Here is a 25,531-nt window from a genome sequence, read left to right as displayed (position 1 = left end):
AGGGGCAGTTGGGAGGAAGGGTGGGTCTCTATCTCTGCCAGCTCTCACTTGGTCTTGGACTCTCGCACCACGCAGGTGCTACGCTCGCTGCTGACTCTTTACAGAAAAACACGCAGATAACACGCCTCCTTCGCTTGGGTCACTCATTTCACAACAGACAAAAACATCACAATACAGCTCACCACACACCCTTTCGTCATGGAGTCGCTGGAATTCCAAACGCGGCGATATGCGCGTGCGTATGAAGATGTGATTTGAATGAGCGGTGTTTTGCGACCACCAATTTGTAAAAATGAGAAAGAAAAAGTGATTAAAAGTAAGATGCCTCCCTGGTCTTGTTTGTACATAGTATTGTGAACTAAGTTACGAAGTAACGGGTTGGGTGATCAGCTTGAAAAGAAAGTATCTATGAGTTGCCCAATTTTCGAGCTTTCAGTTTTTTCTTTGTTAATCAATTTGCCAGTTGACCTGAAAAGACGTTCATATCGTTTCTGGGAGATCTGAAGCTGTGGCTATCAATACAAAATGGTGTCAGAAGATAAATGTCGGATTACAAATGCTATATGTAAATTTATGGACTTCAGCTCAATGTGTCATTTGTACAACAGCGCTTAGGAAATTGGTTCTGAAAGTAAGGTATCACTAAGGAAAAAGAAATAAAGGAAAATGAATGCTAGAAATTTTCGCTTTTTCTGGCAGTAGCACGCTTACAAATGCAAAGAGTAATAGTTTTTATGTGATTTTTCTTGGAAAAATTGTGGTAGTGGGCCGTGATGTGCCAATACCACGACTGCTATCAGACGAGAACTACTGTGCTGAGTATTCGGAGGTGGCCTCCTTGGCATCGATTACCACCTAACCGGAGCTAATGTGAATGTATGCTTTGAATAAAGGAGAATCGATAATGAAGGCAAGCGTGGCTATGAAGGGCGTTTTGCTCAATCTGATGCTATGTGGATGGACAGCTTCCTAATTGATAGCCGGCCGTAAGCAGTTAGGATAGCAGTTATCCCTTGCCCATGAAGCTTGCTGTTATACTGTGTGAAAAGGGAGAAAAGGAATCAGCAACTCAAGGCAGTTCTACACGTTTGAGATTATATCGATCGGTATAAAAAAAAATAGTGTAGTATAAACTTCAGCGTGCTTGACGTTTACTTGTATGTTGAAAAGTTGAATTGATTCATTCAAGCATGCACTCGCTGTCTGTTGATTCCTGGCAGGAGAAAACCGAGAACTTAACTGAATTAAGTGTAATATTAATTTTTAGCAATCAAATGTACCAGTGGTTTTGTAATTTATATATACATATATATATATATATATATATATATATATATATATATATATATATATATATATATATATATATATATAATGTATTTTACGTGTTTGTCTGTTTGTATGTATGTCTGTGTGTGTACGCGCACGTACATGGAGTTGCTCATGAATGAACGAGTTGTCCAAAAGTTGTCTTTACCAGTTCCATAGAACGCACGTTTATAAGTTCTTGCGTCGTGATTCTAGAATTGATCTTGCATTTTCCCTTTGACATTTAAAAGTAACTTTGTGCCACTGATAAATGAAGCCGCGTGCGTTCACATTCAAAATTGGTTTCATGATTATTTTTTTACGATGCGTCTTACCTTTGGTATGCAACCTTGCTGTACAGATTTCCGAAGATGCTTTGCCCTCCATTAAGATTAAAGGTTTTAAGAGTTGATGTTGGCAACTCCGAGGCCACCATGTGTTCATTTAAAATTGTTTTCACGATTAATTTCCTGTCTCGCTGAAATTTTTCTGGTTTTCCAGTTTATATCAATTATAATGATCATTTTTATTATATATATATATATATATATATATATATATATATATATGTATATATATATATATATATATATATATGTATATACTATATATATATCATACTGTATTACTGTAGGTTTATATATATACATATACAGGTTTATGTACTGTATATATGTGTGTGTATATATATATATATATATATATATATATATATATATATATATATATATATATATATGTATGTATGTATGTATGTATGTATGTATAAATAATCTACTGGTCACTTTTTTACCAGATACGTATGAGGTTAAGAGGGCATTGTGGCTAATGAATACTACACAATATATGTGTGTGCGTGAGCGCACGCGTATGAATTTAAGATGGACTTTAGATCCTTATGCATTTAGAATTACATAATTTTCAAACAACACCAGATAGATTGTGATTTAAATACATGATAAATTAGGAGTAAAAAAATATAAGCAGACATCTTTTGAATCTGAGCTTTAAAGGCTATGTTGCATGAGGCGGCCTTTCCCGAAGACAAGTGAATTTAGTAGGGTAACCACTATTCCACTGACCTAGAAAACCTAATGTCCTGTTGCAAGGCGGAAGATGGTGTTGTGGACACGATCCATTTGAGTGAAAGGTTAAGTATTTTTGTTGGCCTCTGATGTAAAAGGCTTTCTGTCCTGAAATATGCAGCTAATTGGGTAAATTATGGTGATATTTGAGGTGCATCTACACAAAGAGCGCTATTGTGATTTAGTATTGATTCATACAGGTTGCTAAGCATGTAATGGGTTTCCTTACAGCCCCGCAACATGAAATTTGAATTTGCTAAGGACTGCAGTAGTTTTCATTTTTGCTAACTCAGCGTGCTTCCTAATAATGTTTCTCGCTGTCGTCTGAGAAATGATGTTCAAAATTAGCTTTAAACTTACAGAAGGGGTACATGACTCTCCAGTCAGGAAGACTAATCCACTCAAAGGAAAGGAACACCCAATGAGTGTCAGTTACATTTTTGGCAATTTTGTCAACCCACTCTCAGTTGATCTTTGGTATTTTGATGATTATTACTACTAGACAAGTAACAGTCTTAGTTGGAGAAGCAGAAGGCTTGCCCAAAGAATCCAGTACAAAAATAAAAACTAAAACACAGAATAAACTGCATAAGAGAAATGGTGAAGGAAATCAAATAAGATAAACAAACTGCGAATTGAAACTCTTGCGCTTGCCCAACAAAGATGCACTGACACTTGGTTTGAACTTCTGAAGCCCTAACGATCCAACTACATAACTAAGGACACCATACAAGGATTTGGTCACAGCTAGCGCTGAACTTCACAAAAGAAAAGTCAAAACTTTAGAATATACTACATTCCTTTTGATATGTGGTGGTGGTATAGTCTTTGAAGCTATGACTACAAAGAACTATAGTACCAAAGATTAATGTTAAGATCTGGAATAAGAAATGAGACAGAACTTAAGATTTTGTTCAACAGATTAAGATGCGAGTCAGCTCTTGAGGACCGAAAAATGGGACTGTTTTGAAAACATATTAGAATTGAAGAATAAAAACATAAACCCCAGGATGAAAAGGTCTCTGAAATCTTGATAGACAATATACCGATTTTTTGCGTAGTTGAGGAAAAAATGGGCCGGATAAATCTCCCAAAAGTAAATTTCCATTAAGGAGACTTAGAATTGTATTTGGGTTGCATGTAGTTAAAGAATCACTCTCATTGTAAAGATATGAGAGATGAGAACCACTGTCTTAGGCCTACTAAAACTTATACTCGAGTTTGAGTATTTGCATCATACACTGAGTTTAACCAAGTCTCAGTAAAGAGATTCAGCAACCACATTCTATACCCAGGAGAGCACAAACAACAGACTTTTTTTCAAGAATAAACCCGTCTATTGCATATATGATAGGAATAGTAGTGGAAACAACACTACCATGCGAAACACCGATTTTTTTACGTAAAATTATATTCATGGTTTTTCATGTGTTACTTAAAGGACGCAGTATTAAGACCCCTGAAGGAGTAAAATGATCTTAGCTGTGCGCTCATGTTGGTATCCAAAAATTTATTTACTTACGCAGATTTTTTTATGGCCAGGAGACAGATGAGTTAAACATCTAAAACTTCCTTGGGAGCTGTTTTAATAATTGGTAAACAAATTAAAGAAGCATTATGGTGTTCATGAATCTTAGATTAATAGGAAATGATGCAGAGAAGTTCATTCGGAACTGACTGAGCGAAAAAATGGGCAAAGTAAATGCGTCTGTTTGTTTGTGCGTACGTGCTTCTTTAAGGCCAGTGACATTAGAAACCTTTCTAAGCTACAGTATAATGGCACATGAATCTTTATTGCTCTTCATGCAGTCAATAAGACACCCCCTCCCCTTCTCTCTCTCTCTCTCTCTCTCTCTCTCTCTCTCTCTCTCTCGTGTCTCGGATGCTCTCGACGCTTAATAACTGCCATTTGCTGCATATCCATTATCGTTTCATATGTTTCATTGACTTTCAATTAGGAATTTTCGTTTTTTCCGAGCTATATCTTCTTTCTCATTCCTTTTTATGTATTGTGGGGACTCCCTGTAGTTCAGGAGATATAGTATTGAAAAGTGAGAGACTACAGTATTCCGTAACGTGAAAATTGTTTGCTTTGAATTCGCAATAAAAAATAACACTGACAAACAATTTTCAGAAAGTGAAGTGTCCGGTCTGTTTTCAGGGCGTTCGTAATACAGGTTCAGTTCCAGTTTCCTCTTCTTATCAACATCATTATTGTTTTTATTATTATCATTTAGTAAAGGTGCATAAACAAAATCCAGCGGCAGTAACTACTGATGTTGCATAGCCAAACGTTGCACGCAATCAGTCATAAATCAACTTTATTAAGATATAATACCTGAACGTATTAAGCGCAAATTAGGTGATTGTGTAAAGTGATGGCATTCTGTTTTGTATCACATTCCGTGCATTCCTTGTTTTAATATAAAGGAAGGCAAATTTCTGAGGATGAAATTAAGAAATTTCATATTTTTCCCCCGAATCACAGGCTCAAAATAAATTTGAAATCAATTAGGTTTCTATGTAGTCCTACTTTTCCTTGGAACATATTTAATTATGAGTATGTTCCAGTCTCAATCTTACACCCTATTGCTTCCATATTTGTTTAGTCTCTCCTCAGATTGTTGCGGGATTAGTTTTTCAAATCAACCCCTCCATTATCCCCAGAAATGAGATCACTTAAAGACTTCATGTATTCTGTACAAGTAGAATATTAGGTTTTCATGGCAACCTTCTCAGTTTTGGCCTCTTAAGTTGTTGTGGGATTAGGTTCTTATACAGGCTTACTTCATTCGGTGCCGCTAAATTATTTGATGAGATTCATATGACAAACATCTTCATTTTAAAATCATAAATTGTTTTAGGATTAGATTCTTCACTGTATTGCAATAAATTATTGAATGATTCGATTCTGTTATCAAGTTCCTTATTTCTGGCCACAGAATTAGTTAAAAGATAAGAACCTTTTATAAAATTTCCTCAATCTAGCCAAAGAAATTGCTACAGCATTAGATTCTTCGGTGAACAATTAAATTTTTCTGTCAGGATGCTGGTATAGAATAGATTATTTTATAAATTGCTGGTCTTCTTCCATGCTTCAGGAATTGTTAAATTTTACTAGGATTATGTTTTTACACAAACTTTCTTTATGCTGGCATCAGAAATTGTTAGAGTATGAAATTTCTAATAAGTATGCATACTTTTGATGCCATGTTTCTAGATGTAACGAATAAGTAATGCTGCGTGAAACTCGGTGTCCACACACTCTCGTGCAGATAACAGATTTGGCATTTAAAAACTTTAATTTTATGATTAACGTTTAATTTTCGTACCCTAGTGTGTCGGTTACACACACTGGAAATCTAAGTGCTGCTAAATCTTTTTACGATATATCAAAATAAGACATTTCAGTGGCCTTCGAATCATACGATCGAATCGACCTGGCAATGTGAAAACACTCCGAACTTGTGTATCTGAAAAAAGAAGAATGAAAATGATGTAGACATTTATGAGTCTTAAGTATGTAGAGGTTGTCAAGCAGTCATTTTGCACTCATTATACCCCCGAATAAGGCGGCATGAATGAAACGAATGAAAGAAGCTGAACCTAGACGGACGTAAAACACCTCGTGCACCAGATGCCTTCCTTTCTTCAGCTAGGCGAAATGAGCTCCATTTGCCCTCTTTTTTGCGTAATCTTGAACACATGTTCCCCTTGTGGCTCTGTGCCCGGCTTTGCCTTCATACGTTTTCTTCTTCTTTCCTTTCTTTTTGGCATTTACGCAGTTACAGAAACCTTGATTTTTAGTTATTTTTCAGATATTGTTTTGTTTGATTAAAGTTTTAGTGCACCAAGAAATATATATGTCACTATGTCAGTTTTAAGACTGCAGAAAAAGCAAACAGGCTGCTTCCTCTTGTTTACTAGTCAGAAAAACAGGATTTAAACTAAGAGGATATACAATTTAATATATATCTATATATATATATATATATATATATATATATATATATATATATATATATATATATATATATATATATATATATATATATATATATATATATATATATATATATATATATATATATATATATATATATATATATATATACATATATATATATATATCAAAAAACCCTTTCTAATAGGAATTTACACATTAATTTATCTGTTTAGACCACGTTGTCAAGGTCTGGGAGTATAGAAGAGCAGAGAACCTAGACAAGAAAAATTTGTAGAACACTTTTTAAAGTGCATCAGGCTCGACATTTCAGAGATCAATTGCAAAACTACTGGAATTTTACCGCTGAAGTCTTATACATATCTCTATTTTTATGACCTATGGAAGAGATCGCATGTTAACGACGAAGTGAAACAATATGCAGTACTCATAAAAATCATAGAGGTATGTCATTAGATTTGCACAGTGGAAATGTGGAGTGCTCTGTGATAGTTTTCTTTTTTTCCTCTTAACGGCTGAACTTTGGATTCCCTTTCCTTCCCAAGTTTTCCTGACTTATAAGTATTTTTAATAGACATGTCTATCGTTTCTTTTGTTGTTTAGCCCTACAAATTATCTTTAGATATGGACTAAAGACTGGCATTAGGTTGACCTATAGTTGGTCTTGCAACTTCCTAAAAAAAAAGGGCGGGGGGGAATCCATCCAGTCATCAAACCTGTTCCCTTCGCTGGTCATCTTGAAATCTAGTCTGAACCATTAACATTAATGTGTAACAATATCTTCGTCGTCCCATCAGTTTTTGTAATAAAAAAAGCGTCACCCAAGCCGCCAAATTACAAAAAAATGTGAAAAAAGGAACTGAACAGGGATAGCCTAATTAACATACAAATCTTGTGAAGAAGAGATAACCTCGTATATATAATTATGTTGAAAGAACAGGTCAGCTCACTAAGAAAGTTATCTGTTTTTCTAAGTACAGGTGAAGGGGAAAAATTATTTTCAAGGCAAATGGACAGGAAGAGAAAATTTGACTTACAAAGCATAAAAACAAGATTTAAGTAATCTGGATTGTTGGTAGAAGGGAAAAGTCAACAAGAAAAATCGTCATCCAAAAAGATGCCCGGTGCTGATACATGGAGATTCTAGTGGGGGAATCATAAGAGAAGAAAACTAACGAATCAGGGACAAATCTGTTCGAAGTTTGTTGTAAATTGGATTTATTTATTAAATAAAAAGACGAATGTATACAATAACATTCTTCCTCCGAGATTGAAGCTAATTAATCTTTTAACTGTTCATTGATACTGATAGGTAATCGCTGGTTTGCCTTTTGACCCTTGTAGCACTGAATGTCTTAGGTCACTTCTTTGGCATTCTCTAACTGATGAACAACTACGTAAATGAAATATAAGTTGACCATTCTTACGTAAAGGAAAAATACGTCCGCCTTTCATTCGATTATCAAAATATTTCAGTTATCTCGTTAGTAAATGGTTGCGCGCCTCCATCCTATCGCTGAGTGGCCTTTGGAAGGGAATGCGAGTTCCGTGTCACAGCAAAAAATCTCATCAGGGTCGTCCTCCTGTCTAGAGGAAACGTGGATGGTGGATGGGGCCAAAGTGGATGGGGCCAACGGACGCTTTGTTTGGGGAGCTTGGCTCATGTGGAGGAGAATGGGGTTCGGGTGGGGGTTTGGGGCTTCTGGGCGAGAGGTCCAGATTGTGGATGTTTAATCCTCCATTGGGCCTGTGCATTTCAACTGCAGTGGAATTTTTTTTTTCTTTGCCTCTTTTATCCAGTGTTGCCATTTGTACTTTTAAACGCATTCATTGAGCAGTTGCGCATAAACTCAAGCTGATTTCATCGGTGTCTAAAGTCATGCAGCTTTTGCGTTTGCCTATATTTCGCATTGGTCCAACAGAGCTTAGTGGTGAGGAATTTTTCCTCCATAGGAAAATACTGGTAGCATAGGGTTGACACTGTCGTATAGATGAACGAACAATTTGACTTTCGTGGTCAGCGATTCTTAAACTACACTGGATGCGAAAAAGTAAGTTATTTCCAGTAAACAGTCTGCTTCGCCTTATCATTCATTTTAATTTGCTGTTTTTAAATTTCAAAAAAGGGGAAAAACAGATTCGACAGAAATTTATTATACATATAAATCTCAGTAACAATTGAATGTCAGTAACTGCAGACTAATTTAGTAAGTGATTTCTCTCGACGTAATCAAAGGAATTTTTAAATTTATAAACCGTCTACCGAACGTGAATCTTTAGAAGACTATGTATTTGGTATTATGACGAAAGGCTAGTACATAATCCCCGATGTCATAACTTTTGAATTATTCAGCAATGACTACTTGCGAAATATCATGACTGTACGAACGTTGTTGCTTAAGGTCGGATAGTGTATAGCTGAAAAGCAGCTAGTGGACTGTTACAGGTACCGTTTTGTTATTTGGTGTGGATGTACTTCTTGAAATTTAGTTTTGAATATGTAAAGATATAATTAAGATGTCATTCGTGATCCAGAAAAAAAATAGCTTTGGTATTTGAGAGAGAGAGAGAGAGAGAGAGAGAGAGAGAGAGAGAGAGAGAGAGAACTGTCACTATCCAGTTTTTTAAATTATAATTTTTACTGTGGTGATTTATAATTTTATATCCGCAGAAAATTGAAAGGTTTTTTCCACAGGTCGTTGGTAAAGGGAAAATTTATTTCATTCTTATTTCCTATGTATATATTTTTCAGTTTGAGTTTCTGTTTATATTATCACGAGTCATCTATTAAAAAAGTGTTATCTATGACCATTTGGTAAATCTGATTCAAGTTAGGTATAAAATGAAAATATACCAGCAATATGCGGGACAAAACTTCCTCCTACTTAATCTTGTGGTGATTACTAGTGTTCAAGATTGTTATTTTCAATGTTTTTAAAGATTGTGATATTGCTTAGCACTTAGCTGTTAGGCAGTTATTTTGAATTGTCCAAGACCATCTCTGTGAAACTTGTTGATAAAAAAAAAAAACAAGAAGCACAAAGGACTGCGTGAGTGAATTTTTTATTTCTTAACATTATAATTGGCATTTTCTTAATAACAACAGTGACAATTTCCTCATAATATGAAACAAAGTTCGAATTGTGTCATGTTACCATGTTCAGATTAGGTTTCATTGTACAGGTTTGAATGAGTAATTTAATTCCGAATATTCCATTTAGGTGTCCATGATGACGGACTAAGTCAATTTACGACGAGTGCCACGTTAAATATGGCATGAAAAAATGCCAGATGATTCTGGACCTTTGAAAGGAGGGTTCCTCCACCCTATGCCATGAAAAAGAGGACCCTACTGAGTGGCAGATGGGTATGAGGCCTCTCCATAAGTCTTGACCTTCCTCCATCACCCTAGGAACCCAAGGGTAGAGGGTCGACAGTACGGAAGGTCAGGTGGAAGTCAGTGGAGTTATGAAAAGTGAATAATTGGTTTTGGAAATAAGTAAGAAAAGTAAAGGAAATATTCATCACCTCCACAAACCTGCAAGGGGAGGTCGAAAGGGCGGGTGAGAAGGAGGAGAAGGAGAGGGTGAGAGCAGAGGAAGAATCTTTTTGTGCCAAAGGGACAACGCCAACGAAGAAGGAGGAAGAGAAGAAGAAGAAGAAGAAGAATCCTAGGACTGCTGTGGCTTCTGGTGACTATGGCAGCAGTCGCTGGAATTTACGGATTAGGTGACGACACCGGGCGGAGGCATGTACCTTCCCACCAGTCGTAAGTCCTGAAAACCCTTCGAGTGTTTCACCATTACGCACAATATAAGTACAGTTAGTTTGAAGAACAGTACTTGAGAACGGTTAGCTACAGTATTCTAGAATTAAAAGTATTTGCCAGCTTTTTCACTAATGTTCAAGTCTTATCGGAAGTATTCTGGTATTTATCGTGTTTGCATTGTGCATTAATTGAAATAATGAACAGAGTGGTTATATGTATGAATTATGTGAATGCAAAGTGTGTCTGGGTTAGAGGAAAGGATGAGAAGAATAGTTGTTGTTTTGTGTTTGGTTGAATTTGATAGAGGAAAAATTAAGAGTTATAGGGTATTAGAGACCTCAAAAAAGCTTGTAATAGAATCAGTGTAAAGACGATGTGTAGGATGTTGAGAATTCTTGGTATGGAAGATAAGTTGTCGGAAGCAGTAAAATGTTGTATGTTGGACATGAGGCTTAGGTTAGAATTGTAGGCGGGAGAGTGACTGGTTTGGTGTAAGAAGAGACTCAGGCAAGGTTGTGTGTTGGGGGGATAGGCCATAAATGGAGCGTGGAATTGCTGATGTTTGTAGATAATACAGTGTTGGTTTGGGATAGTGAAGAGAAATGGCAGAGGCCAATGAGAGCTCATAAGTTTTAGCAAGAGGAAAAAGTTCAGAGTAGATGAAAACCAAGAAGATGGAAGATGTGTATAAGCATTCCAGAATACTTGTATCAGGTGATGGTGGCTGGAGAGAAGAGGCAAGTCACAATAGGTGCAGCAAGAAAGGTAGCCGTGTGTGCGCAAAAGATAGGGGTGAGACCTGAGTAGTCTGTGGAATCCTAGAAGGAAATGTAAGAGGGGATTAAGGGCCAACTCTCTCCAATAAGCGAGGGAAAGTTTAAAATAGGGGTAAATATTTACTGATACCCTTTTTTGCAGTTGTATGAATCGGCTAATCTTTTAAAAAATTTGTTAGAAAAATATTTTAATGTAAATATTTATTTTCGAGATCGATGTGTGTAAATTGTACACTTCGTACAAATACTTATAATGCACTGGCACACATACAGGAAAGTAAACGTCTTGTTAAATGTGAATGTTGTAAAACGGGAAGATTCGAAACTGATTTCTGCATAAAGCATATACGGAATAAGGTGGACAACTGTGTGTGTGTGTGTGTGTGTGTGTGTGTGTGTTTAAGACAGGCAGTTAGATTAATTGGATTTTGCACGTTTTTCATAGCAATCTATAATAATAAAATCGGAGAGGATCTGATCTTGTTTGCCCTCCCCCGAGTGATAGTAGGGGAGACGACACAGCCACCCAACCCCTGCAAACTGGTTTGTCCGCACCGGGTGGGGCGGGGTAGGTAGGGGAACGGAAGGGTAGGGGAGACATCCACCGTCCTCCTGCCAACCTGTTTGTCCCCTCCCGGTTGAGGGCGGGGAGATAGGGGATCGGGAAGGTAGAGGAGACAGCAGCCCCGGTTTCCAGCGCGGGTAGCGCACGCCAACAAGCTCGTACTAAATATTTATAAAGTTTTCTCTGGCTGTATATTTAAACGGATCTTCTAGAATTCTACATGAAAAATTCTTTGTTGGAAACAGTCATTTCAGTTAACGTCGATGTGTTATTGATACCATCACTCTTTGTCCACCATGAACAAAAAAAATTTGTGTGAACGTCCAAAGACTTTTCAAGTGGTAAGAAGGCAGACTAAGTCAGTCTTGAAGTTGAGGTGATTATGACATTTGATCAGAATGGCAGAGGAGCCTACTACAGTGAGAATTCAGGCAGAGAGGGAAGGATTGTAGAGAGTGGAGAGAACTCATTTCACATCAAATTCAATAAAGGAAAATCTGACGCCAGGACGTGAATGAGGATGATGATGCAACCAAATACTCCGGCCTTTTATTACATTAATAATTCTTGTACCGCGAATCACCGCTCAGGGTCACGAGGTTGTTATTCCTCTTTAGGGTATGCGCTTAGTAAAGAGAGCTCTTGTTATTTGCTTTCATTTATTTTATTTTAAGTAATTTGGCACCGACGTGTTTTTTGGAAAAAATTATGACCATCATATATGCATACTACCAGACTTTCACCCTGGTATTTGTTACAACTTTAATTTGTGCTTATTACTAGGAACGTTTTAATTATTTCTTTTTTCTTTATAAAAGAAAAAAGGCTTCGGGTTCACATGTTTCATACGAGCAATTGTAGTGGACTCCACGCAACTACAGATGTACGACAGGAAGGAAAGGCCGAAAATATTGGGATTATACATGAGACCTTCTAACAAGGTTTTCGTTTGAAAATAATTTTCGTCTTTGTTTTCGTTCATTGGACTTACTTTGAGAGGAAACAAAGATTTTACCGGATCTTTTCGACCCACAAAGTTAAAGTTTTCATTTAACTGGAAATAGTTGCTAGGAGAATGACCCAATCCGGGGATTTTAGTTTTGAAGGTAAATTAGCATTAGTCTGTGGGTAATTCTTGGAATTGTGAACTAGAAAAAGACGAGTTTTGAAAGTAGCTTGATACCAACCTTTTGTGAATGACGTTCCATGTAGAGGGAGACTTTCGGACAAGGAAACCCCACGTGGTTGTGTGTTTTTCTTGTACTGATTTTTAATCCAGGACTTGTACAGACCTCAACTCCGTATCGTCAGATTTACGAGGGCCTCTTACTAGTTTATTGCTCGGAGGACGTTGGCCATCAGTGTTCCTTTCTATATGATGATTATGGGGTGAGTCTGTAAGCGTTCGACAGCCCCCATCCCCTGATATATAGGGGCGTAACGACGTAGGAAGATGGTATAAAGTTCGTAAACCAGATCTGTAACGCAAGAATTGCATAATATGCGTTTATCTTTATGTTGGATAAACAGACTCTACAGACACTGACATAAAAAACAGACACATAATATAATATATATATATATATATATATATATATATATATATATATATATATATATATATATATATATATATATATATATATATATATATATATATATATATATATGTGTGTGTGTGTGTGTGTGTGTGTGTGTGTGTGTGTGTGTGTGTGTATGGACTACAAGAAGCGATCCGATGCCACTCTGGTGCTGCCAGATAGCAACAACACTTCAGTGATTGTTCAAATAAAATTCTTGCATTTTCTTTGCGTTTGCAGTTTTGAATTTTTGTTCAACGTAGCTAACACATTTAATATAAGCTTTTAATTATATTCATAAACCTATAGTTTATAAATGTATGTTTTAGAAATAGGCAAGTTAGGACCGCAAAAGTTTCTGTACAGAATTAATTAGTTTTTTATAACTTCCCTAAGTAATATAGTTGCCATGAAGCACCAAAATTGGTCTTCTAATTTCATGAAACTTTTTTTATGTTTTTTCCTTTTTCCTTGTATCTATTTTTATATTTTCACACCACCACTTCATTGTAGACTTTTCCTCGTACCAATTTTGTCTGTACATTATGAGGGAACATCTGTGGTGAATAGTAGAATAATGACATGTTCTTGAGGAAACACAACCGACGCCAGCAGCAGAATTAAACTGAAACGTTCTCTGATACTTTAGGGAAACGATGCAGTCCCTCGCATATCAAACACACACCCTACAAATTTATGACTGGCAACACCATCTGCTCGGACAAATATCCTAAGTGGCTTATGAAATTCATGATGTATTCGCAGTAAGCTAATCACTGCAAGCTGTATTCTCCTTACGAATGTCGTTCTCTAGGGCAATCAGTATAAACACGATGGGCCATAAATATTTGAAATAGCCCTTACAAAAGAATCTCGGTCGGACTCCCTGCCGTATTCAAATGAGGGGGGGTCCATTGTCGCAGTGAACTCAACCGGTCCCTCTCTATATGTGTTGGTCCTCGCTATTAAAATGAGCATAAGTGGAATAGCGCACGACATACCTCCAGACTTAAATTTGCTTTAAATTGTTATTGCATTTTGATGGTCTCTTCGATAAGCTTTAGGACGCCGCATTCTCGTGATCCTCGGATTATGGAGGTTTTCAAGAGCTTCTTGTACCTTGCCCGACTGGAAATGAATATTATGAAGTAGTGATAGCCAAAGGGAACGGAAACAAGTTACATTTTTTACTAAAGAAAAATATCTATAAATTGCAAACAAGAGTACGAGAAACAGGATGAGATCTGCCCAAGATTGAGAGTACGCTGTTTATGTCGGATGACTACGATCATTTTACTTTTCTGTAAAAGAAAACTATTGTGCCGGCTTTGTCTGTCCGTCCTCACTTTATTCTGTCCGTACTTTTTTCTGTCCGCCCTCAGATCTTAAAAACTACTGAGGCTAGAAGTCTGCAAATTGATATGGTAATCATCCACCCTCCAATCATCAAACATACCAAATTGCAGCTCTCTAGCCTTAGTAGTTTTTATTTTATTTAAGGTGAAAGTTAGCCGTAATCGTGCTTCTGGCAGCGATATTGGATAGGCCACCACCGGGCCGTGGTTAAAGTTTCATGGGCTGCGGCTCATACATCATTATACCGAGACCACCGAAAGATAGATCTATTTTCGGTGGCCTTGATTATACGCCGTAGCAGCTGTGCAGAAAACTCGATTGCGCCGAAGAAACTTCGGCGCATTTGTTACTCGTTTCCTTTAACAGGGTAAATGTTACTGAGCTACATTCTGCAAAAGCACGACCATAGCTACTGAAAACAGAATTTCTATTAGTTAAAAACAAGGGAGGGGCTTGAGGTACGGTATTATTCTTTATTGCTACATATCTCCTGTTTAAAGAAATGTACATTTTACAGCAAGATATTTACGTGTGCTGCCTCTGTGATAATCTCTAATATAGTTATGTGGTCTTATCATTGTCCCTTCAGCCAAGTAAAAAAGCTACTTTTATATCTGCTTTTATCATCGAATATTATCGGGGATATTAAAGAAATAGAAAGCCGTTCCAATAACAGTATTTTCTGCGTCCCATTGTATTCCCCGCATTGCTATTCAGGGCAGTATATTTCATGCGAGCTGTTTGTGTGTGTTAACAGTCAATTTCCAGTTTCATTTACTTGAACACAGGTTAACGTTCAGGATTTTCACTAATTTGCGTAAGGTTGTCCTTCCCAGAGAGAGAGATCAGGAGAGAGAGAGAGACTGCTTGACGGGCATGCAGAGTGATTAGTTGTCGCATAGCCCTGCTGATAAACAATTACTGTCAAAGGGAGTGTGAGGGAAAGAAAGAGAAGTGTGGAAAATAGAGTGTAAAAATGTCACCGATGTTCTGAAACTTGCTGCAAGTTTGTTTTCGGAGGCTGTAGTTGCTGTTTAGTGGACTAGATACGCGCAAGATATTCGGAAGTTAAGGGAATAATAGTTTGCATTATTTTTACTTTCTTGCTGTTTGGACAGATATCGTTTTTTCTTTGTCCAGGTATGTATGTAGTATGTATTTATATATTATATATATATGTATGTATGTGTGTATGTATGTATGTATGTATGTATGTATGTATATTGATTGTATATGTATGTATATCGATTGTATAATGTATGTATGTATATATATATATGATATATATATATATATATATATATATATATATGTGTGTGTGTGTGTGTGTGTGTGTGTGTGTGCGTGTGTGTGTACGCGCGCGCGCCTTCTTATTTTACCGGTGTACGTTTCTGGGTCACGTCACCGTAGCATACTGCTACTCCAATACGTTCGCCTGGATCAACCACAACATGGCGTTAATGAAGTGACAGAATCTTTCTTTTTTTCATGTTCTTGGTTCCATATTTCTCTATAGTCATGGACATGCAACATTCTGACATATTACAGATTACTCATCCTGTGAAAAGAGACATCTAGGACACAGAAATTAATACTGGAATGCTGCGAATACTTTTTTTCCTTTTCATATCAGTAATAAAAAAAAATGTTGAAATTAATGGGCAGTGACGAGACAGTATTAGTCTGTTCATCGAAAAGTAAGTAATACAAATATAAAAACGCATGAGAAAAGAAACCCCCTGCCTGCTGGCAGAGCCTCATCGGTTCCAGATTCCAAAGTTTACCTCCAAAGCCAGAGGCAATGGAAAGGTCATTTGTCGCCCACATCTGTACATTCTGCTCAGATTCGTGAAGAAATCATGGTGTATCCCGGATGGCATACGAAAGCAAAGGAAGAATTTGGAATGTTGTAAAAGGAACATTTAATTCTGCCAGTGATGATCATTTAGACATGAGGGGTGAACCGTCGATATCTTAAGCTTTTGTGGAATCATTCCAGTCCCGGTAATGGTATTGATTGCTGATGAAAGGTTATGGCGATGGTGATCTGACCAGTGTGCTCGTAATGATGATAACATCGAGTTCTCATATAACAAAATGACTCTGCATTCTGGCAGTGAATGTAGCTGATAGTATTGGTAACATGTCATGAGTACGGCAGGTCCTTGCGTGCGTCCACATGCGCTTATTGCATGCAACACTAGGAATGCATAATAATCTACAACGGATTTCGTCCCGAACGGCACCGAAACAAACATCCATCGCTGAAGCAGCCATTGAACTCTACAGTGAACGATAGAATTGCTCGTTCTCTGCGCCATTTCCTTGATGGTGTTATTGCTACGATTTTACTTTTATTTGATAGCCACAGTAACTCGTATATCTTGACAGTAAAAATAATCTAGATGGAAGTCAGTACCCAAAGGAGACAGAAGTACAAGTTGTTTAATATCTGAATGGAAAGAAATCTCTTTTATGTGACGGTTGTAGTACTTGTATGCCGATGTTGCCCATTACGATAATTTAGATGGAGACAATAAATGGACAGAAGAACAAGTTATTTATGAACCATATAGAAGGAAGGCTTCCCCCACCCCTCTCCTACATATTTAGGTTCGGATATCCGCCCCTGTTTGTAACCTTTCCAGCCTGCCGTTTTGTCTTCAAGACTTCTCTTATGAATTTATCACCAGAAAATGGTACCACTTAAAATCGAAATTATGCGCAGAACAAACGAAACAGAGCTACAAGTAAACAGGAGGAAACTGCCAAAATGGCAGTTGAAAATTGATCCTTTGACACGTAAAACAGTCTTTCCATCCATGTTTAAGTACATAAGAAATTTACGTGAACCTTGAACTTATATTGAACATTTTTTACTTCATAATTGTAGTTGTATTTTATAATATAGGACGTTATTGGTTAATCTTGAAACCTTTTAAAAGAGCAACTGAAATTTTCATGTGAATTCTGGCTTTCAAACTGTCATTTTTAATATGGAAAAGGAATCTGGCATTTTCACCCGTGCCTTTCTTAAATCTGCTAAGCATTACTTTACAAGTCTACTTTCAGATAGAAGCATTTTTATATGCTTGCATGGAAATAAATTATTTTGATGTTGGTTCCTACTGAAAAAAATCTGGTCATTTGCCAGTAAAATCATCAACAAATTATGCGGTTTCATATATTTTCTACTCTTGTCTATACACGGAGAAATAACTTGCTTTCATGGTTCGTTTGCCCTTATTCTACAGCTAATTCCTCTCTTAGCAATTCAAGTACGCATGATTTACTAGTAAAGCCAGTGCTCATAAGATTTATAAATCATGAACACTAATAAGGCAAATCTTCAAGAAGATAATTTGTTAAATTGGATCTTGGGTTTTGCCATTCTTTAGCATATGATGTCTTGCTTGAAGGTAGTCTCTTGAAAATATTTAGTGATTCAGTACGTTCAGAAAAAAAAAAAATGTATGCGCCGAAATCCTTCCCGAAATTTTGATTTAACTGTAATTTTCTCAAACACCTGGAAACTACCTCCAGATCATCACCATGGCTCCGTCATAGCAAGATGCTAAGGTGACCTCCATTCCTATGTTATTGCTGTTTTGTCATCATCTCTGCACGACTCTGAGAATCCTGAGTGATTGCTCTTGATTAATTCTCAGGCATTCAACCGTGACTGATATATTGGGTGGTCAGCTTACTCTGTCCTTCTCCTTCAGAGAAAGAACATTTCAGGTAAACTATTCATTATTTGAAAAGCTGGGAATTTTATTCAAACAGTGAATTCTTAAATGCGTTTGCATTTCGAAAGCTAAATATTGACCTCAACTGTCATTGTTCGCAGTACTAGAATGGGGTACTTCTTCGTTACTCTCCAATTTTTAATAAATTAAATCAGTGGCATTTTGCGCGGTCAGTGAACTTGCTCCCATTTGATTTTGAAATCCTTTTTCTCTGTAGAAAGTGACAGATTTCTCTGTATAATCAGGTTTTCTGTACTGTATCTCTCCTGTAAGCTGAAGAAGTCTTTCTTTCTTAGGCATCCTGGTAAACCAAGTAACCACCACCTCCCGCATTGTTTCCCAAATAGGTCACCTATCCTTGCATTGCTTGGTTCAGAGAAATGTTTTTTTCTTTCCCTGCCAAGCCGTTTTACTGTAAACTCTACAACCTTCCATTCCTGGAGTAGGCCTATTACTCCTTCGGGTTAGGCCTACGTCTCATTCTTTGGGCTTCAACAAGAAAGAGATATCGAGTTGGCCGTTCCAATTGCCTTTTCATATTGCAAGTTGTGCTGCTGAGTCAAGTTAATTTGCTGTCATTGTATTTTGGAAAAAAAAAGACACCTTGGATACTAGATAGGGGGTAACTAACAGGCGAAAATATAGTAAGCTTATGGTATATTTCTTTTCCTTCATTAGATGAGGATTTTGATAGCAAGGAATACCGTCAAATGTTGAAATTCTGATAGTAAACCTATATTTATTCACCGATTTTGATGATTGGCGTCTCATTCTTAATTTTGTCAGATGGAAACTTGAGAGATGCCTTCCATTATGCTTTTTATTTGCATATATTTTTACTTTTTGTGAGGTGTCGGTATTGTTGGTAGTTCGGTGTAGGACATTAAAAGTCTGCCATTCATTATCAGAGTGTCTTACTGTAAACAGTGTTACAAACTATTTGATGTTCCGCTCTATACAGTTTTTGTTTATAGGTGAATGATAATATCTCACAGAGAGAGAGGAAACCGGAAATGAATGATAGCCTACAGAAATGAACCCTATTTCGGAAACATTGAAAAATAAATATTTTCTTTTTACCGCAGGAAAAAAGATTGATGCTTTAATGGACGGCGAGTGACAGACAAGTCAGTCTCCCTGTCTCTAATGGCCTAGCATGTAAACCTTTGTACTTGAAGCATTTTATTAAATGGGTGTTATATATTTACCATAGTTTTTCGTATTGTTTTTTTGCTTCTGTATTTATTATACCTTTCACTAATGGGTATTTAGCATTTTGATTTATTGTTGATCGATAAATTTTTGGATTTAAGTAGTTGTTTTTCAGTATCTTGTTTATTGCCACTATCTTTATACAAAATATACAAAATACACATCCTTTCATAACGTAAATATTTATCGAACCCTTTTTATATGTTGGTGGCACTCTAATGCATCATTCTCTCTCTCTCTCATAGAAAAGGTAAAAATATATTCCGATTATAAGAAATTTTTACCAATATATCAAATGTTAGGTGTATTTTGAGCGCACCCTCCTTACGTATAATCAACTTCTAGATTATGAAGGCTTAGAAATTGCTTAACTAAACCTGCTTCATGATTAAGTCCTTTTAATCTGGTTTTGGTTTTTGTTGATACGCCTCGTTATTTCTTAAATACGACCATTCTTAATAACTTGAAAGCCTTAGCCGGAGCCTTTTCATGTATCTAAATAAGTGTTTTTTTATCATCCCCATTGCTGTGATCTTGAGGAGCTTTTGCAGATGTAGTAATTCACCTTTGGCCATTGATTAGCGGAAGGAGTTATTTTAATAGAGCTCTGAGCATTGGTCGTAACGTCTCCAAATTATTATGGCTATGATTATGGCTTGCGTGTTGCTTTTGAGATGAAGTCTCAAGCTGTCGATCATGTAAATTTTGTCTTTTCAGATTAGTCTCTCTCTCTCTCTCTCTCTCTCTCTCTCTCTCTCTCTCTCTCTCTCTCTCTCTCTCCCCCGGTTTTAAAACAAGTGAAGCGTTATTCCAGCGCCATGGCACGGTGCCAGTGCCTTTGTACAACTGCAAAGGGGGATAAAATTATCGAGAGACTGTAATAAGAGGAAAAACATCTATTTAGGAAACTCACGATTGAAGTACAGGATTTTCGGGGGGACCGGAGGCCAAAACGAAGGAAAAAGAGAGAGACAGAGAAAGAGAAAAGTCCTTAGGATTGGGTGTCTTTATGACTGGCACTAAAATGGAGCTTTACGGGGAGGGGGGGAAGAGGAGAGAGGGAAGGGGAGGCCCAAAAGGCTGTGCACAACGAGTAGGCGGGAAGTCGAAAGTGGGTCATGCGAGAGATCTCGGCATTGCGACTTCGTTATTGGATGTACATTCTCATCATCGTCATCTGATATTAGGAGTCCTTTTACGATTGGCCCAGGAAAAAAAGTATCGAATAGAGCACCTCCATGCATGCATATATAGTTTATAATATATACATGTATACACGTATGATTTACGGATGTGCTTGTATTAATTATATTACCCTGCTTGAAAATAAAGCTCTTTGGATGAATGTCTTAAGAGCATATAGGAAGTATAAAGTTAACAGACATGTTGAATTTAGTAGTTTATTGCTGATTGAGATGTAGCAAAAGGGGAAATCAGGACTAATTATACAACAAGAAATGTAAAAAAAAAAAAAATTGAGTACATCGTTTTAAGAATACAAAAGATTAAGATTTTAAGAGATTCTCTAGTGGATAATTTAGTATACATTTTACCATTTAAGGGTCCAACATAACTGCAGAACGATGCCGTATTTGGCATAGAGGTTAAAGTCAGAATTTCCTGGAATCATGTACATAGGCATGCAAACGGAAGCATTAGCTTTCCTGGTAAACAATGCTTCCTAAAGAACTTTTGTTTATTAGTGGAAAGACGGTAAAATGTTATGATGAAGGTAACTGAACGTATATCACGTTTATCTCACAGCAAATATATATATATATATATATATATATATATATATATATATATATATATATATATATATGTATATATATATATGTATATATATACATATATTTATTATATATATACAATTTTTTGTGAGCGAACAATTAAATACTCTAGATACTAAAACATTTTGTAGATCTCTTTAGTTGTAAGGAAATGGAGAGGCTAATAACTAACACTGAATCTGGTCTCTATCGTGACCAAGGACAATTTGGGTTCCCCATCATTAATGAAGCCTTTCCTTTAAGCTAATCGCTTTCATGAGGATGGAGCTTTTACCTTCCCCCAACAAATTCGGGTGGCGTCATCTCTTTCTGTTTTCGGTCGCATACTTTACTTGTTCTCTGCCTTTTGAGCGTAGTTAACCTTGCAGTGGTTTGGAACAGATAAACGGTTTTTTGTTTGGTTTTGCAAATTAAAGGTGCAACAGATATTTGTGTTATACATTGTTATGTCATTAACTGTTCATTGGTTTGGAATTGATCATATACCTGTCGTTTATCTCAGTTTTTCCCTCCTCTGTTGATTAAAATTTCCTATACTTAGGCTTACACAAATAACGAGGCACAGATGAATCGTCATTAACTATTTAATGTTTTGAAAATGTTTCGATTTGTTGTCTCCCGTCTTTAAGTTTTCGAAACCTTTTGATTCTAAAATTTAGACGATGCACATTGAGTATAATTATCTTTTCAATGTTATGAAATTAATATTTTCTTTTTGGGAGGGGGTGCTTTTTTTGTGGATAAAAAATTTGGTACTTTTAAATTAATTAAGTTATATTTTACATGTGCGTGGTGTGTTCGTACACACTCAACAAGAGACTCCATATCTCTTTGTAACCAGATCTTTACTCGACTTGATTCTTGTAAAGTACGGAAATCTTAGGAATCGTCGCTCCACTTTACAAAACTCATTAAAATAGTAACTAAGAGCCCGTGCAGGCATAAGCCCAACTAGACTAGAAAAAGTTTGACAAAACTTAAAATAAAATAATACACCTTAAACGAATTTCATTAAAGAGCCAGACCACCATTATGAACAAGAGTTGTACCCTGTGACGTGTCTCGACAAATGCTGTCTTATCCACCTTAGCAACAAGAGTGAGTTCTCAGGCACCGATGACTCGCGTGGATGTAGGCTGGGTTGTACGACAAGATTCTTATTGCGACAGAGAACTGCTGGATTCATTGCCCTTAGAATTGCTTTGGCTATGATGATTTTTGAGGGATATGTATGTGATATGTTGAATGATATTGATCTGAATAATTACTTATGTTCTCATAAGGACTTCGATGTACATTGGGTACCAGGATAGAAGCGTCAACTTCCTTTTATTATTTTATAATCTGATGTTTATGGGTTAAACAGCTTTCTTCTCGGGTAGGTACATAACTCGGAAGTATAATATTTGTTTAACTGTTTAGTTTCTAAATCTTACGATTTTCTGTAAATACATTTGAAAGAAACAAAAACCAAACACTCTGCCGGTGTTTTTAAATAATGCCGTAGTTACCCTTTTTTAATTGACTAATTGAGAGTGATTTGCAAATTGAAGATTAAATAATTACAAATTTGAAATATGAATGCAGAGCCCTAATCTTCCAATGAAATGCGCTAGGCAGAGCTGTTGTGGGAATTATATATAGCTGTTTGAGCTGTGTGGTCATATTTTAATTTTTATGTTATATTTTCATTTTACTTCGGTAATTACATATAAGTAATAAAAGATGCAGAATTTTAATAAAATGAGTGATAAAAATTCAAGATTTTACTTGAATTCCTTAACAGACCTCTCATAAGTGATGCAACTTTATCACTAATTACACTTTATTATTGATCATAACTCAATTTAAAGATATGTTGCCTGTCATACTTTATTAAACTCGGCCATAATGGTTGCATTGTTCTTTTTCATTATTTTACGAATGAAACCAGGATATTAGAATTAGCGTTTATGGCTAATCAGTTAAACAGACATTGTGGAACATCATTACGACGAGACCTGTCGTTATGGAAAAATAGTATGTTTTATATTGAAATTCATGAAATCCACCCACTAAATAAAAAAAAAAAAAACTTCGATAATATCCCAACAGGGATAATTTGAAACTGAGTACTATTAAAAAGAAAACTACAATTTTTTGGAATTAACCAAACATTACCTTGTAATTGTTTTTTATTCATATAATGCATATAAAACAATTTGCTTTGAATGTTTGCTTTTATCTCTCGTCACAATCTGTTTTTATGCCGTTACCTATTGTAGGCTCCAAAATCTCCTATTTAAATGTACCGAGTTAAACGAAATTCCTTTGTTGAACGCCCCCCCCCCCTTTTTCGCAAACACATTTGAAGCTAACTTCTTTCGGGTCAGAAGTATGGCCTCCACAAAGGAATTTTTTTTTTCTTTTTTTGCGACCTCTTCTCTTATCTCAGTCAGGTTTGCTTATCCACCCTGCTACGGCACTTCGGGGAATTTTGCCGTTGCTCGTGATATCTCTAAGGTATTTGGAAGTCTGAAGTAAGTAGGGGTCTTTTTCTCGAACTTCTTGCCTATGACTTGACTCCGTATGTGAACTCATTTCCAGTTTTTTTTTGTATTATTATTTAAGCTCCGTATATCTGTTGTTGTTGATACATTGTAACTGTTCCGTTCCCCATTTCATGTGGTGTTCCCAATAGATTTGCTCCATCACCTACCTATTTCATCGTACATAGTTTAATGACCTTTTTCTCTGTTAAATGCATTTTATAAACGATTGGGCTTCGAAATATGAGTTCTCATTATCTTCATCATTCAGTTTTAATCGACAAGTATATCCAAATAATGACCCATAGCCTAATCTAAACAAGTTCATTTATTAAGTTGTCTCTTTTTTCTTAGTTTTTGTCCCATCCTTTTATTATCGTAATAGTATCCAAATACCATCTAGATCCGTTATTATATCTTAGATTCATCTCTTAAGTCATATTGCTAAATGTCCCCCAGAAAATAAATAAAATTAGTTTTATTTTAATGCATAGTCTTTGCATAGTTAAAATTGCCGAAGCGCTAGATTAGCCTTACTTGTCATTTTTTATATTTCAGAATACGTGTATCGTTGTGATATGTGGGGCAGATGTTCTTTTGTTTCTTACTTTGACACCAGTCAAAGAGAGTCGATCCCTCTAATCTGCGACGCCACAACTCACCTTATGCGCTGAATGACCGCATAGGTCCCAGTGCTTGGCCTTTGGCCTAAATTCTAAAATTCGTTTCAATTCAGTTCACAACCCATCTTATGGTCATTTTTTTCTGTTCAGTGGGAGGTGATTCTTCCAATAATCTGAAACACCATATTTCTTCTCCAGGGCCAGTTTTCCTTTTCTATAAGGTGGCTATTCTCTCTCTCTCTCTCTCTCTCTCTCTCTCTCTCTCTCTCTCTCTCTCTCTCTCTCTCTCTCTCTTGCAGTATTTCAGCAAGTGTTCCTCACCAGTGCACCATATTCCACATTTTCACGGTCGACTTGTTTCAGCCGCTGTTCGCTTAACACTGCCGCTGAGATCTGAAAGTTTTTCAGTTTATTTATTTATTTTTTTTTTTACCCAAGTCTTATTGCCTTTATTCAAGAAACTGGTCTGCCGCTGTTACTGGGCATGGTGTCTTTTCCATTTATTTTTATTTAGAGCTTTTAGGGGGCCATCCATGAATATTTCACTGCTTCATTTATTTTCGTTTCAGTCCTTCATTTTACCAAAACCGCAGAGGAAAGGAAATGAAATCTCAATGTTTTCCATGACTTCGATATCTTTCGCGAGAGAGGGAATTCCAACTTTTTCTGTTCCGAAACATATCACGTAGGCAAGGCATGCTTTTTAAGGTAATTCACGTCGCCTATATTCCAAGTTTCCCTCTGCAGCTTTATTTTTTATTGTTTTTACATTTCACATTATTTTTTATCGTTTTGTTATCTAAACTCTCCTCGCTCTCTGCAAAAATTTTTGTCTTGGTTACCTACGCTTTTTACTTGGATTTCATTACATTGATAAAACATTTATAGGCATTATCACCGGTCACATCAGCTTTCTGACCTTTTATTGTTGTTGTTGATGTATGACGCTATTCCTCATAGCAGTATCAGCATCGTTAGCTGTTTGGTTCCAATAGATATTCGTATTTATGCACTGATTTTTATCCCATAATTAAGCATCTTCCATAATGTTATTGCTAGTTAATTGGATGCTGGCGCTCCACATTATGCGTAAAAGAATCGCTCTGTACAAGGTTATAAAGGGCCTTCTTTTAGGACTGCTGTCACATTTAGAGGATTAAGTTACTAAAAGGATGACGTCTTTTAAATTCACAGAACTCTTAGAGTGTCCTAAAACAATTTTG

General features: G+C 36.4%; 1 protein-coding gene across 6 annotated transcripts in view; it reads left to right on the top strand.

Moving 5' to 3' along the window:
• The window catches only part of shaker (Potassium voltage-gated channel protein Shaker), a 650,071-nt gene that overhangs the window by 132,424 nt on the left and 492,116 nt on the right, over positions 1–25,531 (top strand). The window contains exon 1 of one of the 6 annotated variants that reach the window (XM_067099783.1): positions 9,723–10,126. The exons of the other annotated variants lie outside the window; for them this stretch is intronic. Within the exon in view, the coding sequence (XP_066955884.1) occupies positions 10,056–10,126 (71 nt within the window). The 5' untranslated portion in view covers positions 9,723–10,055. Of the gene's footprint in view, positions 1–9,722; positions 10,127–25,531 lie in introns of those variants that run through there. 6 annotated transcript variants of the gene reach the window in all.

Source organism: Macrobrachium rosenbergii, chromosome 55, assembly GCF_040412425.1.
Source record: "Macrobrachium rosenbergii isolate ZJJX-2024 chromosome 55, ASM4041242v1, whole genome shotgun sequence".
In the NCBI taxonomy this organism is placed as follows: domain Eukaryota; kingdom Metazoa; phylum Arthropoda; class Malacostraca; order Decapoda; family Palaemonidae; genus Macrobrachium; species Macrobrachium rosenbergii.
This window is presented reverse-complemented; position numbering and strand designations above follow the sequence as displayed.